Source organism: Mobula birostris, chromosome 25, assembly GCF_030028105.1.
Source record: "Mobula birostris isolate sMobBir1 chromosome 25, sMobBir1.hap1, whole genome shotgun sequence".
NCBI lineage: Eukaryota > Metazoa > Chordata > Chondrichthyes > Myliobatiformes > Myliobatidae > Mobula > Mobula birostris.
Window position 1 is genome coordinate 50,644,225 of NC_092394.1, and position 20,352 is coordinate 50,664,576.

General features: G+C 42.9%; 2 protein-coding genes across 4 annotated transcripts in view; one reads left to right on the forward strand and one right to left on the reverse strand.

Moving 5' to 3' along the window:
- Window positions 1-18,544, reverse strand: part of LOC140187782 (E3 ubiquitin-protein ligase rififylin-like) — a 51,976-nt gene extending 33,432 nt beyond the window's left edge. Inside the window, exons 1-2 of one of the 2 annotated variants that reach the window (XM_072243497.1) lie at window positions 18,215-18,543; window positions 124-165 (exon numbers count right to left, since the gene is read on the reverse strand). The gene's annotated coding sequence lies outside the window, so the exon portion shown is untranslated. Of the gene's footprint in view, window positions 1-123; window positions 166-18,214 lie in introns of both variants that reach the window. The other variant, XM_072243498.1, reaches the window with a different exon arrangement.
- Window positions 18,545-18,741: 197 nt separating this feature from the next.
- Window positions 18,742-20,352, forward strand: part of rfc2 (replication factor C (activator 1) 2) — a 55,749-nt gene continuing 54,138 nt past the window's right edge. Inside the window, exon 1 of one of the 2 annotated variants that reach the window (XM_072243496.1) lies at window positions 18,742-18,939. In XM_072243496.1, coding sequence (XP_072099597.1) covers window positions 18,803-18,939 — 137 coding nt within the window. In that variant the 5' untranslated portion in view covers window positions 18,742-18,802. The remainder of the gene's footprint in view (window positions 18,940-20,352) is intronic. The other variant, XM_072243495.1, reaches the window with a different exon arrangement.

The following is a 20,352-nucleotide window of genomic DNA, read 5'->3' on the forward strand; positions in this document are numbered from 1 at the left end:
AGAACACAAGATGTACACAGAATTATCTGCTTAACGACACCGAGTGAAGGCTGCAGTTATCACATTTACCCGATTCAACAACATCTATTTTTGTGAGGCTCAGAGTGAACAGCATGTACTCACCTGAATTGGCAGCAGTCTTCACCTCACCTTTGGGATAGTGATCTGTAATTATACACCACAATAATACTACTTAATGGAATAATAGTATTACCACCTATTTCAACTTATCTAGATAATGGCATTCTTACAACTCAGCCTTTTCCAATGAACACAGATGGAATCTAAAATTAATGAAGGTATATTTGCAAATGAATCAATAAAATTTTGTTTTTAAATCTACACAGCACTGCCACCTGAAAAAAATGTTTAGACCAAGGATACTTATCAGTCAGCACTCAGTCAACTCTTTATTGAGATGCCTATAATATGGATTTGAACTGCAATAATAACAAAGCTCTTGGAGGACTGTGGAACTTCGAAATGAAGAACCCAAGGACTGGAGAAGTCTCAGAGCACAGGGAAAACATATTATGTATTTATGCTCTGAAAAAGGATTCAGGACAGGGATTGAAGAGGTAGTTCCAATACATTAGAAAGGAAAATATTTAATAGTGTTAGGGGTTGCTGAAATCTAGAAACATGTGTAACAGTTGATGGAGAGTAGGGCCTAATAAAAGAAAACTTTCAAATAGTCACTGATCCTTTCCAAGCTATCATCCTCTGACTACATTTAATGCTTCCATCCTCTGCTCCAATCAGACTACAGCCTTTTGTTTATAGCGTAAAATCTAAAGACTCATTTTAGAACATGGAACATAGAATAGTACAGCACAGTACAGGCCCTTCGGCCCACAACATTCCACTTAGTCTTAAAATAGACAAACTATCAACAGTTGGTCATGTAATTTTCAAAACTGGCTCACCTGGTGCAAAATTAATTAACTGATCCACACAAGTTAATATTCAAATGACAAAATATTTAAATATGTAAAGTACTGTTCAAAAATTAACATATTGAACAATAAAACTAAAACAAAATTCAGTTATTTTTCTTTAATATAATCGCCAGAAAGCATATATGGGTATTTAATCATTTGGGCAAACTGCAATAGAAATATTGCTCAAGACTGATAATATTGACAATTTCAATGTTAAGGAAATTCTTAAAAAAAACCATAACACTGACAACTTACATGTTATTGAAAAGGCACTGGCTAAAAATGAAGACCACAGGGTGCAAGGAGAAAAGAGTTTAATATCAAACAAAGATGACCAAGGTCTTCACTGAACTGGAGAGACAGAGGCTTTGTATTAGGAATTGAAAAAAACAAAGGGCCAACACAGGGAACTGTAAAACATGGACTCAGTATGGGACATCTGTGGGCAAAGACACAGCTACTAAGAATGAGAGGTGGAAGTGCATTAACAGTCAGAGGAGCAAGAGATTTGAGGTGTAGTTTCAGCTGGAGGTCAGAGACTTCCACGTGTAATACGAAATTTTCAACAAATAGCAAGACTTGACAAAGAATCATATTTATTGTAACTGAATTAGTCCTCCCATATTATACAGGCATTTACTACAAAAATACACCATTATAAAGTCATTCAACAAATTGTTTTTAAATTCACATGGGCTGCAATAGCATCTTGTTGGTTAAAAGTGAACTCATTTCAGAGATGGGGAAACAATTGGGAGCACACATCGTCTCCGAGGGGAACTTCTACCCTTCCTATTTTGCCCACAAGACTTCTTCCACCAATATTCTATCCTCTGGTTTCCTGAATACAGGTGTCCCATGCTTTTCGAACGTTCGCTTTACGAAACCTCACTGTTACGAAAGACCTACATTAGTACCCTGTTTTCGCTAACAGAAGGTGTTTTCACTGTTACAAAAAAAATCAGCGCGCGATGAAAGGCAGCGCGTGCCCCAAGCAGCTGCTCTCCCCCGGATTCGGAACGGCATTGCTTAAATACATGCTTGTGAGCAGCCGTTTGCAAGATGAGTTCTAAGGTGTCGGAAAAGCCTGAAAGAGCTCGTAAGGGTGTTATACTTAGCGTTAAACTAGATATAATTAAGCGTTTTGATCGTGGTGAACGAAGTAAGGACAACGTGAGTTTGGCTTGTGGAAGCTGATGAAGATGATTTTGAAGAGGTTTTGGCATCCCATGACCAAGAACTGATAGATGAAGAGCTGATGCAACTGGAAGAGGAAAGGATAACAATCGAAACCGAATGCAGTACCGAAATGAACGTGAAGCAACTGCGTGAGATTTTCGCTGCAATGATAAAGTACGACTTTAATTTTGAAAGGGTACGTCAGTTTAGGGGATATTTGCAGGATGGTTTGAATTCTTGCAAAGAACTGTATGATAGAAAAATGTGCGAGGCTCAGCAGTTAAGCAAGCCTTCCACATCAGCCACAGCAGACGACGAACCTCGACCTTCGACATCGAGGCGGGCAGAGATAGAAGATGAGCTGCCTGCTCTAATGGAAACAGATGACGATGAGATGACACCCCAGTGTCCCACCACCCCAACCCCCGGGCCACGGACAGATACCGATTCGCAGAGAATGCAGCGGTAGCCAGGAGGCACCCAGCACACCTTTAAGAAAAAAGCCGAAATAAACATGCTAATTAATTAGATGCTGCCCGGCACGTAAATGTCGGCCCAGATCAGAGGCGACGCAATCGGCACTGATCTGGGCCGACATTTACGTGCCGGGCAGCATCTAATTAATTAGCATGTTTATTTCGGCTTTCTTCTTAAAGATGTGCTGTGTGCCTTCCGGCTACTGCTGGACCCCTACGTGCTTTGCGGCAATGTATCGGTCGGCGGCCTGGAGGGTGGGGGCCACTGCACCACTAACACACCATCATCAGTGTGCTCTGCGCTGTCTTCCCAATTCCAGTGAGTGATACTACACTGTACATACATTATTTCTACTTTACGTCAGCTGTGTATTTTTACATGTTATTTGGTATGATTTGGCAGCTTCATAGCTTAAAGGTTACTGGAGAGAGTGTTTTTGCCAACAGCGCTTGCGTGAGATTTTTGCTACAGAGAACAGTGCCGGCAATGACTGTGGAAAAGTATTTCTACTTTATATAGGCTGTGTATTTATCAAATCATTCCTGCTTTTACTATATGTTACTGTTAATTTAGGTTTTATGTGTTATCTGGTATGATTTCGCAGGTTATTTTTGGGTCTGCAAACGCTCACAAAATTTTCCCATATAAATAAATGGTAATTGCTTCTTCGCTTTACGACATTTCAGCTTACGAACCGTTTCATAGGAATGCTCTACCTTCGGATGGCGGGGGAAACCTGTATTTTTATCTTTGCTTGTACTTATTACTTTACATGTAAACTTTTGTAGATGACAGGTCATTTAAAACTTTGACAAACCCCTCTATAGATGCAGAATGAAGGGTATCCTGACTCATATTACAGCCTTTTATGGAAACACCAATGTCCAAAACTGGAAAAGCCAACAAAAAGTGGTGGATACAGCCCAAGCCATCACAGGAAACACCCTCCCCACCAGTAAGGACATTGGCAAGAAGCACCGCCACAAGAAAGCAGCATCCATCATCAAGGACCTCCACTATCCACACCATGCTCTTGTTTCACTGCTGCCATCAGGAAGTATAGAAGCCTCATGTCCCATACCACCAGCTTTAGGGACACCTATTATTCTTCAACCATCAGGCTGCTGAACATAGAAACATACAAACATAAAAAACCTACAGCACAATACAGGCCCTTCGGCCCACAAAGCTGTGCTGAACAGGTCAAGACCTTAGAAATTACCTAGGGTTACCCATAGCCCTCTATTTTACTGATTTCCATGTACCTGTCCAGGAGTCTCTTAAAAGACCCTATTGTATCCACCTCCACCACTATCACCAGCAGCCTATTCCACACACTCACCACTCTCTGTGGAAAAAACTTACCCCTGATATCTCCTCTGTACCTACTTCCAAGCACCTTAAAACTGTGCCCTTTCATACCAGCCATTCCAGCCTTGGGGAAAAGCCTCTGACTATCCACATGATCAATGACTCTCATCATCTTATACACCTCTATCAGTTCACCTCTCATCCTCTGTCGCTCCAAGGAAAAAAGGCAAAGTTTACTCAACCTATTCTCATAAGGCATGCTCCCCAATTCAGGCAACATCCCTGTAAATCTCCTCTGCACCCTTTCTATGGTTTCCACATCCTTCCTATAGTGAGGCAACCAGAATTGAGCACAGTACTCCAAGTGGGGTCTGACCAGGGTCTGATATAGCTGCAACATTACCTCTCGTCTCCTAAACTCAATCCCACAATTGATGAATTGATGTATGCTTTCTTAACCACAGAGTCAACCTGCGCAACAGTTTTGTGTGTCCTATGGGCTCGAACCCCAAGATCCCTCTGATCCTCCACACTGTCAAGAGTCTTACCATTAATACTATATTCTGCCATCAAATTTGACCTACAAAAATGAACAACCTCACACTTTTTTGGGTTGAACTCCATCTGCCACTTCTCAGCCCAGTTTTGCATCCTAGCGGTGTCCCGCTGTAACCTCTGACAGCCCTCCACACTATCCACGACACCCCCAACCTTTGTGTCATCAGCAAATTTACTAACCCATCCCTCCACTTCCTCATTCAGGTCATTGATAAAAATCACAAAGAGTAGGGGTCCCAGAACAGATCCCTGAGGCACACCACTGGTGACCAACCTGCATGCAGAATATGACCTGTCTACAACCACACTTCACCTTCTGTGAGCAAGCTAGTTCTGGATCCACAAAGCAATGTTCCCTTGGATCCCATGCCTCCTTACTTTCTCAATAAGCCTTGCATGGGGTACCTTGTCAAATGCCTTGCTGAAATCCATATACACTACATCTACTGTTCTACCTTCATCAATGTGTTTAGTCACATCCTCAAAAAATTCATTCAGGCTCATAAGGCATGATCTGCCTTTCACAAAGCCATGCTGACTATTCCTAATCATATTATGCCTCTCCAAATGTTCATACATCCTGACTCTCAGGATCTTCTCCATCAACTTACCAACCACTAAAGTAAGACTAACTGGTCTATAATTTCCTGGGCCATCTTTACTCCCTTTCTTAAATAAAGAAACAACATCAGCAACTCCCCCCACCCCCCAATCCTCCAGAACTTCTCTCGTCCATTGATGATGCAAAGATCATTGCCAGAGGCTCAGCAATCTCCTCCCTCGCCTCCCACTGTAAGTCATCCCTACAATCGCCAAGATCCTTTTCCGCAGTGAATACTGAGGCAAAGTACTCATTAAGTACCTCTGCTATCTCCTCCCGTTCCATACACACTTTTCCACTGTCACACTTGATTGGAAGTACCTCTTCACATACTTGTAGAATGCCTTGGGGTTTTCCTTAATCCTGTCTGCCAAGGCCTTCTCAAGGCCCCTTCTAGCTCTCCAAATTTCTTACTTAAGCTCTGTCCTGCTAGCCTTATAAACTTCTTGATCTCTATCATTACCTAGTTTTTTGAACCTTTCGTAAGCTCTTTTTTTCTTCTTGACTAGACTCACAACAGCCTTTATACACCACGGTTCCTGTACCCTACCATCCTTTCTCTGTCTCATTGGAACGTACCTATGCAGAACTCCACGCAAATACCCCCTGAACATTTGCCACGTTTCTTCTGTACATTTCCCTGAGAACATCTGTCCCCAATTCATGCTTCTAAGTTCCTGCCTGACAGCCTCATATTTCCCCTTACTCCAATTAAATACTTTCCTAACTTGTCTGTTCCTATCCCTCTCCATTGCTATGGTAAAGAAGATAGAATTGTCATCACTAGGAGATAGAACTGTAATCACTATCTGCAAAATGCTCTCCCACTGAGAGATCTGACACTTGACCAGGTTCATTTCCCAATACCAGATCAAGTACAACCTCTCCTCTTGTAGGCTTATCTACATATTGTGTCAAGAAACCTTCTTGAACCCATATAACAAAATCCACCCCATCTAAACCCCTCACTCTAGGGACATGCCAATTGATATTTGGGAAATTAAAATCTCCCACCACGACAACCTTGTTATTATTACACCTTTCCAGAATCTGTCTCCCTATCTGCTCCTCGATGTTCCTATTACTAATGGGTGGTCTATAAAAAGCACTCAGTAGGGTTATTGACCCCTTCCTGTTCCTAACTTCCACCCACAAAGATTCTGTAGACAATTCCTCCAGGTCTTCCTCCTTTTCTGCAGCCGTGACACTATCTCCCCACCTCTTTTGCCTCCCTCCCTGTCCTTTCTGAAACATCTAAAGCTTGGCACAGGAAGTAACCATTCCTGCCCCTGAGCCATCCAAGTCCCTGTAATGGCCACAACATCATAGCTCCAAGTACTGATCCACGCTCTAATACTCCTTTCGCATCTCAAATAGACACATCTCAAACCATCAGTCCGCAGATAACTTCACTCCCCACAATACTGAACTGATCACTGAACGCAATCTATAGACTCAATTTCAATGATTCTACAACTCATGTTCTCACTATTATTTAAAAAGCATGGATTGGGACAGGTTGTTTTCTAGCAAAGATGTGATTGGTAGGTGGGAAGCTTTCAAAGGGGTAATTTTGAGAGTGCAGAGTTTGTATGTTCCCGTCAGGATTAAAGGCAAATTGAATAGGAATAAAGAACCTTGGTTCTCAAGGGATATTACAACTCTGATAAAGAAGAGGGAGTTGTATGAAATGTATAGGAAACAGGGGGTAAATCAGGTGCTTGAGGAGTATAAGAAGTGCAAGAAAATACTTAAGAAAGAAATCAGGAGGGCTAAAAGAAGACATGAGGTTGCCTTGGCAGTCAAAGTGAAGGATAACCCAAAGAGCTTTTACAAGTATATTAAGAGCAAAAGGATTGTAAGGGATAAAATTGGTCCTCTTGAAGATCAGAGTGGTCGACTTTGTGCGGAACCAAAGGAAATGGGGGAGATCCTAAATAGGTTTTTTGCATCTGTATTTACTAAGGAAGCTGGCATGAAATCTATGGAATTGAGGGAATCAAGTAGTGAGACCATGGAAATTGTACAGATTGAAAAGGAGGAGGTGCTTGCTGTCTTGAGGAAAATTAAAGTGGATAAATCCCCAGGACCTGACAGGGTGTTCCCTCGGACCTTGAAAGAGATTAGTGTTGAAATTGCAGGGGCCCTGGCAGAAATATTTAAAATGTCGCTGTCTACGGGTGAAGTGCTGGGGGATTGGAGAGTGGCTCATGTTGTTCCGTTGTTTAAAAAAGGATCGAAAAGTAATCCGGGAAGTTATAGGCCGGTGAGTTTAACGTCAGTAGTAGGTAAGTTATCGGAGGGAGTACTAAGAGACAGAATTCTACAAGCATTTGGACAGACAGGGAGGTTAGTTAGGAAAATTCAGTCGCTAGGTATACATGGAGAGGTGGTAAATTGGATTAGACATTGGCTCGATGGAAGAAGCCAGAGAGTGGTGGTACAGAATTGCTTCTCTGAGTGGAGGCCTGTGACCAGTGGTGTGCCACAGGGATCAGTGCTGGGTCCATTGTTATTTGTCATCTATATCAATGATCTGGATGATAATGTGGTAAATTGGATCAGCAAGTTTGCTGATGATACAAAGATTGGAGGTGTAGTAGACAGTGAGGAAGGTTTTCAGAGCCTGCAGAGGGACTTGGACCATCTGGAAAAATGGGCTGAGAAATGGCAGATGGAGTTTAATACTTATAAGTGTGAGGTATTGCACGTTGGAAGGACAAACCAACATAGAACATACAGGATTAATGGTAAGGCACTGAGGAGTGCAGTGGAACAGAGGGATCTGGGAATACATATACAAAATTCCCTAAAAGTGTCGTCACAGGTAGATAGGGTTGTAAAGAGAGCTTTTGGTACATTGGCCTTTATTAATCGAAGTATTGAGTATAAGAGCTGGAATGTTATGATGAGGTTGTATAAGGCATTGGTGAGGCCGAATCTGGAGTATTGTGTTCAGTTTTGGTCACCAAATTACAGAAAGGATATAAATAAGGTTGAAAGAGTGCAGAGAAGGTTTACAAGGATGTTGCCGGGACTTGAGAAACTCAGTTACAGAGAAAGGTTGAATAGGTTAGGACTTTATTCCCTGGAGCGTAGAAGAATGAGGGGAGATTTGATAGAGGTATATAAAATTATGATGGGTATAGATAGCGTGAATGCAAGCAGGCTTTTTCCACTGAGGCAAGGGGAAAAAAAAACCAGAGGACATGGGTTAAGGGTGAGGGGGGAAAAGTTTAAAGGGAACATTAGGGGGGGGGCTTCTTCACACAGAGAGTGGTGGGAGTATGGAATGAGCTTGGCTGCTTGTCAGTCTTTGAGGGTATTTTTTTTTCATAAATATATTGCATTTCTTTGTTCTATTGTGAATGCCTACAAGAAAATTAATCTCAGGTGACATGTAGGTACTTCGATAATAAATTTACTTTGAACTTTTAAGCATGAATTGAATCACTGAGCACAGTAACTATCTAACTATCTCTGAGGTCATTTTGGAAGCAGTTTACATTCCACCTCAGGCCAATGTCAAGCAGGCTTTAGATGATCTGAGCAATGGGATTAACATGCACGAAACAACGCACTCTAACACCTTCACCATCGCTTTGGGATATTTTAACCAAGCCAGTCTGAAAAAACAAAATCACTAAGCAACTACCATCAACAGATTACTTGCAATGCCAGAGGAAACAACACCATTGCTACACCACCGTGCTATTCCACGCCCTCACTTCAGGAAGTCTGATCACCTGGCTGTACTTCTACTCCGAGTATAGACAGAGACTGAAGACTGGAGCACCAGCAGTTAGGACCAAGATATGGATAAGGGAATCACAGGAGCGCCTACAGGACTGCTTTGAATCGGTGGACTGGACTGTACTCAGGGATTCATTTTTGAATCTGGATGAGTATACCGACTTCATTAAAACCTGTGTGGATGAGTTTGTGCCCACAAAGACTTACTGTACATTTCCAAACCAAAAGTCGTGGATAAACCAGGAGGTATGTCACCTGCTGAAGGCTAGATCTGTGGCATTCAAGTCTGGCGACCCAGCACTATACCAGAAAACCAGGTATGATTTGTGGAGGGATATTTCAAGGATGAAGAGACAATTTCAAACGAGGTTGGAGGCGACATCGGATGCACAGCAACTGTGGCAGGGTCTGCAAGACATTACTTCCTACAAAGCAAAATCTAATAGCATGAATGGCAGTGATGCTTCACTACCCAGATGAACTCAATGCCTTCTATGCATGCTTTGAAAGGGAGAACACAACTACAGCTGTGAAGATCCCTGCTGCATCTGATGACCCTGTGATCTGCGTCTCAGAGGCCGATGTCAGGCTGTCTTTAAAGAGAGTGAACCCTTGCAAGATGGAACGTCCCGATGGAGTACCTGGTAAGGCTCTGAAAACCTGTGCCAACCAACTTGTGGGAGTATTCAAGCACATTTTCAACCTCTCACTGCTACAGGCAGAAGTTCCCACTTGCTTCAAAAAGGCATAAATTATACCAGTGCCTAAGAAAAATAATGTGGGCTGCCTTAATAACTATCACCTGGTAGCACTCACATCGACAGTGATGAAATGCTTTGAGAGGCTGGTCATGATTAGACTGAACTCCTGCCTCAGCAAGGACCTGGACCCATTGCAATTTGCCTATTGCCACAATAGGTCAATGGCAGACGCAATCTCAATGGCTCTCCACATGACTTTAGATCACCTGGGCAACACAAACACCTATGAAAGGATGCTGTTCATTGACTATGGCTCAGCATTTAATACCATCATTCCCAGAATCCTGATTAAGAAGTTGCAGAACCTGGGCCTCCGTACCTCCCTCTACAATTGGATCCTCGACTTCCTAACTGGAAGACCACAATCTGTGCAGATTGGTGATAACATATCCTCCTTGCTAATGATCAATACTGGCGCACCTCAGGGGTGTGTGCTTAGCCCACTGCTCTACTCTCTGTATACACATGACTGCGTGGCTAGGCATTGCTCAAGTACCTTCTACAAATTCGCTGACGGTACAACTATTGTTGGTAGAATCTCAGGTGGTGACAAGAGGGTGTACAGGAGTGAGATATGCCAACTAGTGGAGTGGTGCCGCAACAACAACCTGGTACTCAACATCAGTAAGACAAAAGAGCTGATTGTGGACTTCAGGAAGAGTAAGACGATGGAACACACACCAATCCTCAGATGAAGAGATTGAGCAGTTTCAAGTTCCTGGGTGTCAAGATCTCTGAGGATCTAACCTGGTCCCAACATATCCATGTAGTTATAAAGAAGGCAAGACAGCTGCTATACTTTATTAGGAGTTTGAAGAGAATTAATTATAAAAGATGTAATAGCAGCATATTTGGATAGCAGTGGCAGGATAGGTCCGAGTCAGCATGGATTTACGAAGGGGAGATCATGCTTGACCAATCTGCTGGAATTTTTTGAGAATGTAACTATGAAAATGGACATGGGGAAGCTAGTGGATGTAGTGCAGGGGTCCCCAACCTTTTTTGCATTGCAGACCGGTTTCATATTGACAATATTCTTCCGGACCGGCCGACCCAGGGTGGGGGTCAGGGGGTTGCCAACGGACAAGAGTAGCAGTCAAATACGCTGGGTTTACCCCGAGAAAGACTACAATGACCATGAAGCCTTGCGCGGGCACCAGTGCGCATGCGTGTCCGATTTTTTTTTCTACAAATCGTTTTTGGCGATTCTGTTTCGGGGGGGTGTTAATCAAGTCTGGAATATAGATGATAATTAGCTAATACACTCAATTTCGTTTCTAAAAGGATTTATCTAACAAATTTAATATTAAACACACAGCACTTATTTTCCTTGCATGAATACAGAGATAAGTCAATTATCAGGGGAGGACAGGGGAGCTTGAAGTAAATGTTGAACGACCTTCCAGTAGAAGTGATAGAGGCAGGTTCAATATTATTATTTAAAGAAAAATTGGATAGATATATGGACAGGAAAGGAATAGAGGGTTACGGGCTGAGTGCAGGTCGGTGGGACTAGGTGAGAATAGCGTTCAGCACGGACTAGAAGGGCAGAGATGGCCTGTTTCCGTGCTGTAATTGTTATATAGTTATATAAGTCAATAGCATCATAACATTTTAAGTATCTTTTGGATGTTAAACACACAGCATATATTTTCCCCATATGAACATATAAAATCGTTGCCACACACCAATATCGCTGAATCAGTGGGAGCCCTGGGATTGTTTTCCTGCAACAAGACAGTCCTATCAAAGGGTGACGAGAGACAGCGATACTCGAACGGGGTTCCTTATGTCCAGTCTATTCCGCAATTTAGTTTTCATTGCATTCATTGCAGAGATACGTTGGAAATGGAAGCAACGATTTCAGTGCTTTTGTGGCTATCTCAGGATATTCAGCCTTGATTTTGATCCATAATGCCGGCAGAGATGTTAGGTCAAACATACTTTTCAGCCCGCCGTCATTTGCAAGCTCGAGGAATTGATCTTCTTCCCGCGGTGAAATGGATGATGCGTGGGTAATGACCTCGCATGCGTAATGGCTCAACAGTGGGCGTGACAGGGATCGAGGAAAGGTGCAGCTGACTCCTATCGCCAAATCATATCGTTTCCTCGCAGCCCAGTAGCACATGCTCTGCGGCCCAGTGGTTGGGGACAGCTGATGTAGTGTACCTGGACTTTCAGAAAGCCTTTGATAAGGTCCTACATAGGAGGTTAGTGTGCAAAATTAGAGCAAATGATACTGTGGGTAGGGTACTGACATGGATAGAAAATTGGTTGGCAAACAGGAAACAAAGAGTAGGGATTAATTGTTTGCGTTTAAATTTTCAACCTGTTGCTTGCGTAGGGATTAATGGGTGCTTTTCAGAATGGCAGGCAGTGGGGTACCGCAAGACTCGGTGCTGGGACTGCAGCTATTTACAATATACAAACGGCACATTAATGATCAGGGGATTAAAAGTAACATTAGCAAATTTGTAGATGACACAAAGCTGGGTGGCAGTATGAAATGTGAGGAGGATGTTATGAGAATGCAGGGTAACTTGGACAGGTTGGGTGAGTGGACAGATGCACGGCAGATGCACTTTAATGTGGATAAATGTGAGGTTATCCACTTTGGTGTCAAGAACAGGACAGGAAGATTACTATCTGAATGGTGTCAAGTTAGGAAAAGGGGAAGTACAACGAGATCTAGGTGTCCTTGTTCATCAGTCACTGAAAGTAAGCATGCAGGTACAGCTGGCAGTGAAGAAAGCTAATGGCATGCTGGCCTGCATAACAAGGGGAACTGAGTATAACAGCAAAGAGGTCCTTCTGCAGTTGTACAGGGCCCTGGTGAGACCACACCTGGAATATCGTGTACAGTTTTGGCCTTCAAATTTGAGGAAGGACATTCTAGCTATTGAGAGAGTGCAGCGTAGGTTCACGAGGTTAATTCCCGGGATGGAGGGACTGTCAAATGTTGAAAGGTTGGAGTGACTGGGGTTGTATACACTGGAATTTAGATGGATGAGGGGGGATCTGATGGAAACATATAAGGTTATTAAGGGATTGGACACGCCAGAGGCAGGAAACATGTTCCCGATGTTGGAGTAGTCCAGGACCAGAGGCCACAGTTTAAGAATAAGGGGTAGACAATTTAGAACGGAGTTGAGGAAAAACTTTTTCACACAGAGGGTTGTGGTTCTGTGGGATGCTCTGCCTCAGAAGGCAGTGGAGGACAATTCTCTGGATTCTTTCAAAAAAGAGTTAGATAGAGCTCTTAAAGATAGCGGAGTGAAGGGATACGGGGAGAAGGCAGGAAAAGGGTACTGATTGTGGATGACCAGCCATGATCATAGTGAATGGTGGTGCTGGCTCGAAGGGCTGAATGGCCTACTCCTGCACCTATTGTCTATTGGGCATCTCAACAAATACACTTAAAAACTTCTATTGTTGTACTGTCACGAGCATTCTGACAGGCTGCATTACTGTCTAGTATGGAGGGACTACTGCACAGGACTGAAAGAAGCTGCAGAAGGTTGTAGATCTAGTCAGCTCCATCTTGGATACTAGCCTACAAAGTACCCAGGACATCTTCAGGGAGCGGTGTTTCAGAAAGGCAGCGTCCATTATTAAAGACCTCCAGCACCCAGGGCATGCCCTTTTCTCACTGTTACCATCAGGTAGGAGGTACAGAATCCTGAAGGCACGCACTCAGCGATTCAGGAACAGCTTCTTCCCCTCTGCCATGCGATTCCTAAATGGACATTGAACCTTTGGACACTATTTCACTTCTTTAAAAAAATACAGTATTTCTGTTTTTGGATGTTTTAAAAATCTATTCAATATACATATACCATAATTGATTTACTTATTTATTGTTATTTTATTTATTAATTTTTTTTCTCTGCTAGATTATGTATTGCATTCAACTGCTGCTGCTAAGTTAACAAATTTCACGTCACATGCCAGTGATAATAAACCTGATTCTGATTCTGACATGGGCCACCCAAAAGTATCAAGCAAACATTGTTTAGTCTCCAGCTTAAATAGTAAGTCATACAAAAGAGAAAAAAAATAAACAGATCTGGACTTAAATTGAGGCCATACTACTTCAAAGAATAAAGTAAGGATTACAAGAACACAGTCAAGATTCTTTCAGATACAAAGAAAATAGGCTTATTGTCACCACACAAAATGCACAATTAAAGATGATCAAATATTAACAAGGATATTAAGGAAACAAAAATTCAAATTAATTAGTGAACAAATTATTGCCACTAATGATAATAAAACAGATCTTAAACAGCAACTCCACATACCATCCCTTAAACACAGGGTAAATCAGAAATTACCTTGCCATTGCTTTGGCAAATTTGCTTTTGGTATTAGGAAGGTATCTATTCTGGCTGGAAAGGCAAAATGGGAACCTGTCTTTATATGCTTGCCAAGCAATATCACATCCTGAGAAGGCATAATTAAATCAATAAAGACAGTAGAGTCCCTTTTAAATCTGGGGGTCCTTCGCCCTGCCTCATCCCATGACAATAGCCCTGTTTGGCCAGTTTGGAAACCTGATGGTTCATGCGCATGGTCATTGGTTATCACCAGCTAAATCAGTTTGCCCCTTCGCTGGCCATAGCTGTTCCAGACATTGGGACCCTGAATGAGGATCTTTCTAGTGGGACTGACCTGTATTATGTTATTATTGATGATGCTAATGCTCTCTTCTCCATTCCTATTGCTAAGTCATCCTAAGATCAGTTTGCATTTACCTGGAAGAGCCTTCAGTACACCTTTACATGGTTTCCACAGGGATATGTGTGGTGGCATGGGATTTATGTGAATGTGCCCTATCCCTCAGAATTAAAGTAGCTCACCATATAGATAATGTGCTATTAAGGAAATCCTCTGAAGAGCTGGTTTCTGAAGCCCTTAATATTTTGATTGATCAGATGAGAGGGTATGGGAAACTAACCCTGGTAAAGTACAGGGTCCAGCTACAACTGTTCATTTTCTGGGAATACAATGGATGAAGGGCGATAGGATAATTCCAGATAAGGTCAGAAATAAAATCCAGACATAACACACTCTACGGCAAAACAAGAAGCCCAATGCTTTGTTGGCTTTTTGGGAAACAGGCAGCACCACATACTGTATCCCATTTGACTACGCTTTTTTGAGCCCTGTATGCTGTGACCAGAAAGAAATTTATTTTTATATGGGGCCCCATGCAACAATCAGCTTCTGAAGCTGCAAAGGCCATCACCACAGCATTACACATCTCATCATGGAGTGGGCCACTTCTTTGAACTACAAGTTTCTGTTAAAGATGATGTGACAATCTGGAGTCTGTGGTAGAAGAATGGAGGAAGCAATATGCCTCTGGGTTTCTGGTCCTGAAAGTTTCCTGAAGCTGCCACCAGATACACTGCATTTAGGAAACAGCTTCCTGCCTGTTACTGAGCTTTAACAGAGACTAAAACACAGGCAGGGGATTATCTCATCCCTCTCCGACTTGACTTTCCTACTATGAGATTGGCATTCTCTGACACACTCGCCCATGAGGTAGGGCGTGCACAACAGAGTTCAGTCGTCAACTGGAAGTAGCATAATTCTGAACAAGCAAAGGCACTGGACAGAATTCGTAAAATACATGAACTGGTTTGACTCAGGCTATGTCACTCACACCTGAAGTTACTCCAGGCGAAGCCTCGTCTGTTGTACGAAGAATTCACTTTAATCTTGTCTCCTGCTTCACCAGCAGCTCTGGGATATGGACGAGTGGTCGTCGTGTTTGGAAGGCTGCTACCATTAACCTTCTCATCCAACAAGTGCTGAAAAAGGAAGGCTGTGATGGGCTGAGTCAATATACAGAGCTTTCAGCAGTTCATACTGTCATCGTGCATAAACCGAAGCTCCTATTTATACCGATTCCTGGGCTGTTGCTAACGGACTTGCTGTCTAGTTGCCCTGATGGAACCAGCAGTCCAACACTGTTATGGGATGTCCCTTATGGGGAACAGAGATATGAAAGACATTTGGAACTATTCAGCACATGTTACTATTACAGTTTACCATGTTGACACCCAATTGAAAGATGATTCACAATGTGATGATTTAACAAAATTGCTGAGAAACTTGCTTGTGTTGACATGGTGATGTCTAGCCCCCACCCTCAAATAGCGTTATTGCCACTTGCTCAGTGGGCCCATGAATTTTCTGCTTGCAGCATGAAAGGTATCTGTACAAGTTAAACACTGTAGGTTTGTTAAGAAATGCTTGTTAATACTCTCTCTTGGCCTCAAGGCACCAGTGACATGAGAACAAAAGACTGAAGAGTTTATCCTGTCTCTGCATGTCTCTCAGTGCTTATGGATTGAACCCCTGATTGAGGGGGTCTTTCACTCAGTTCTTAGGACTGCAACTAGACTGAAGAACTATGATCATCAGTGCCTAGGACCCAGTTGATTTCACGAGTCAAAACTTCTGGTCAAGATGGTGCCAGCGAACTATGATTCCTTGGGCAACATCTCTCCAGAGAGCAAATCTCTCCAATTATTTCACTTTTTCTACACCTTCTGCTTGTTCTTTTTGTCTTGTTTGTGTTACGGAAGCTGTTGGAGCTGGTGACATACAGATTGGAACTCCATCGAAGGATCCAGCGCTCTAGTGTCCGCAGAGCTATCTCATGGAGATTGGTGGGGGAGGGGGGCGTCGAAAAGGCCCGAGAATACTCGTGGAAAAGACCAGAGACCAAGGTTATGTGCAAGTCCATCTCGAAGCAGTAAGGAAGACTGAAATATCGAGATGAATGCAGTGGGGGTCAGTGATGGTCCTTGTATGCTGACAAAAAGTTGTTTTGGATATTCTGAGATTTATGTGATCATTGGACCGTACTTTATATTGGTTTGCTTTAGCTTTCCGGTGTTTTCTTTCTCATGGCTGATCGGCAGGTGGAGGTTTTGATGCTACTGTTGCTGTTCTTTTCTGTGTAAGGGGGCGGGAATTGTTATTGTTGCTGTTTTTTCTGCAGGGGAGGGTGGAGTACTTGATGTTATCGTTGCTGTTCTTTTTCTGCATGGGAAGGGAGTGGGGGATTTCTGGGGTCTGAGAATTTTGTTTCTTTTCTTTTACATGCTGGGGGTAAGGGGGGGGGTTGAGTTAATGTCTATTCTTTCATCAGCCCCCATGGTCTGTCTGTATTTCATGGCTACCTGGAGAAGACAAATATCAGAGTTGTTTTGTACATACTTTGACAGTAAAATGGAATGAACCTTCAAATCAGAATTCGGAGCTCTCCTGACAATAGTGACAATCAAGTTCCCTGACAACAGCAACAATCAAGTTCCCTGACAAAGCGACAATCAAATCTCCCAACAATAGCAACAATCAAATGCAGACTACGAACCATGATCCCCGAAATCTTTGTAAATTACTACGTATTATTTTGTGTTTTCTATTTTTTTGTTAATAATTTAGGCTTAAGTCATTTTGTTGTACTTATATGATTCACACTACAGTTCCTGGACACTCAAATTGTTTGTCTTTTTTGGGTCTGATCATCAAAGTAGTCCATTACACTGACAGTAGTGAAAACTGAGAGGAAGCTACTGGCATAATGAAGGAAGCCCTGAACACCACCAGAGATTGAAGACCTTTATTGCTGTCTTAAATGCCAGTGGCGTAATGGGAAGTAAATAAGTCTTAAGTTAAAATTGCATCGCACTGATCTGTTAAAAGGATCAATGCAATTCATTTTTAAAATAAGACAGAAGAAATTCATAACATGAAAATTTTCAAAATAATGCGATTTCCTGTAGTCAACCAATCTACTCAACTACTGAAGCATAAAGGCAAATACAACGTGCACAAAATCTTGTTTATGTAGCAGACCATCTCACTTGTTAGATCCCCTTGGTAGTACAATTGTATTTATAGACATTGAATTGCAAAAACAAACCACCCATTGTAACTGTCAGGTGAAATACATTTAAAACAACTAAAACAGGTTAATTTAACCAATGAAAAACTCATCTACCATACACCACAAAATACTTCCCCTCAAGTTTACTTTGTATTACGAAACACATTAATTTTAAACACAACACAAGCCTTCAATAAGGTAAGGCTTACCGACAATTCAGCTGAAAAGATTAGCACCAAATAAAAGCCGACAACTTGCCAAATAGATTTAACTTAGCTCAGGCTTTAGAGTACACCTTCTAAACCAACCATGAAGACTTTTACTCTAGTTATGTTCAATACTCATCGTCAAGAAATACCCGGAAATATATCTTTAACTCAACTGGCAGCAACTATCTTCAGAGTTCCTATAGTAATTATATTCTCATACATACTTCTACCAACAAGTCACTATACAAAAAGGAAACATCATCGACCACATTAATCTTTATGATAGCAACACTAAACGCAAATATTATATTTACAAAATGCACAGTAGGCTAAACGCTAATTCAAGTTTTAGCAAGGAGATTAAGTTAAGGCGTGTTTTGACAGTATGGCTGGTGTTTGGAAAGGAGAGAGATATGTTTCAGGGAAACCCCAGTGCAGGTTCGCCTCTCTCTGGGCACGTACACCATTAAAGCACAAATACTATAATACTAGTACTGGAGTGTCAGCTACTTCCTTACCTACGGAGCTTTCTTGCGATCCTTGCCCAAAACTTTTCCTCACTTCGTTTCATCGGCAGCGCCGGACTTTAATGTTAAACACGCTGGGGACTAAAATGGGTGGGAGCCGAGCCGAAAAGAGAGTGTACACCCAGCGAAACAACGGAAGAGAAGCGACGAGCACCGTACTCAATGACTCGCTAGACCTTCCGCCTCAGACTCCAACCGACCGCGCTCCGTCCCCGCTCCGGCTCGCGCTCGCGCTCGCACCCGCACCCGCACCCGCTCCCGCCACCGCGGTGCACGTGCACGCGCGCGTCCGGCGCCCTTTCCCCTGCGCTGCGCAGGGTGACGCGGGGATGCTCTGGACGCTCTGCTGAAGTATCCTTGATTTTAAAAAAACCGCCGCCTCCTCAAGCAGAAACAGATTAACGTAAAATATGAGAACTCAAGGTATAAAATGTAGTCATTGTTGATGTATATTTAAAGAGTCTGTTTCCGTTATCACGCGCTCTGTTACGTATTTCCCTTTGCACTGATGGTTGGGCAGTGACGCACGGACCGCCGGTGCCGTGCTGACGTAACGCGCGTTGCGCGGGAACTGTCGACATGGAGACGGCGAACGGTACGGAGCCGGGAGTTGGTGATGGGGATGGGCGGGAGCCTGAGCCCGAGGCCGAGGCGAGCGGTAGCGGTAGCTCTGCGGCTCGAACATCGTCCGCCGGCGCTGCGTACGAGCTACCCTGGTGAGCGATAGCGCTGTCCGGCATCATCCGTGCAGCATGTTGTAATGGGGTTCGGGCATTGTAAATCCCCTAACAGAGGCATGTGATGGGCGGGTGGTCGGGCAGCCCCTCCCGGGTGAGGAATACTCCATCTCTGGGTGATTGAGAAGGCCACTGATGGGCTCTTTTGTGTCCTTCTGACACATGAGCATCTGCAATGCTCTTCCTCTAACTTGAGCTAGGAGTCAATGGGGCTCAGGGAGACTGTGAGCGCGTCAGTACATTGTTTCCTCTGCCCACTTGTGTTAATTTATGTTATGAAAACTATTGTGTTGCTGCAAAATGCTCATTGTCTTGTCACTTATATCTTGAGTACGTATGCCCAGGCCAATGAACTTGAATCTGAACACCTGGTAGTTCAGTAAATACCGACTCAGTCCTGAAGCCCGAAACGTCGACTGTATGTTCATTTCTATAGATGCTGCCTGACTTGCTGAGTTCCTCCAGCATTTTCTCTGTTGCTTTGGATTTCCAGCATCTGCAGACTTTATCTACTTCAGCATATAGTTGTCTATTTCTGGAGTTAGCTTCTGTTGCCAACTTGATAGTAACTGGGACTTAAGTAACAGAATGTTAGCTGGGGGAGGGTATTGACGTTGGTTTGCTTACTTTTTTCGATGAATTTGAATGGGTTTGAGGTGACTTTGTTGGTTGAATTGCCTACTGTAAGTAATCCAAATCTCAGAAGCATTTGTGACAGCATGAATCATCAGTAGGCCTAGCTTTGCGCAGGTCTGACATTTTTGTTGTACTATTTATTTTTAAACCTTTTCAGAAATACCTGGAGAAGGTTATACTGTCCTTGTGCACTGTTCTACTGTTCAATACGTTGACTTGACTTGGTGCATTCGGACAGGCTGCATCTCCAGCTGGTAAGAGGGGTGGGGGGGGGCTACTGCACGGGATCAAAGTAAATTGGGGAAAGTTGTAAAATTACCTCCATCATGGGCACCAGCCTTTATGTTATCCAATACATCTTCAAGGAGCGGCGCCTCAGGAAAGAGGTGTCCATCATTAAGGACCCCCACCACCCAGGACATGCCCTCTTCTCATTGTCACTGTCAGAAAGGAGGTAAAGAAAAGCCTGAAAGTGCACACTCAGCGATTCAAGAACAGTTTTTTCCACTCTGCCATTCGATTTCTAAATGGACACTGAACCCATGTACACTACCTCACTACTTTTTATGTCTGTTTTTGCACTACTTATTTAATTATTTAATGTATATACATAATTTTTTCTTTATCATGTATTGTACTGCTGCCCCAAAGTTAACAAATGTTATGACATATGCCAGTGATATTAAACCTGATTCTTTAGAAGTAGGCTACTGGCTCCTCAAGCCTGGTGTAATGCTGAGATTTGATTATGAATAT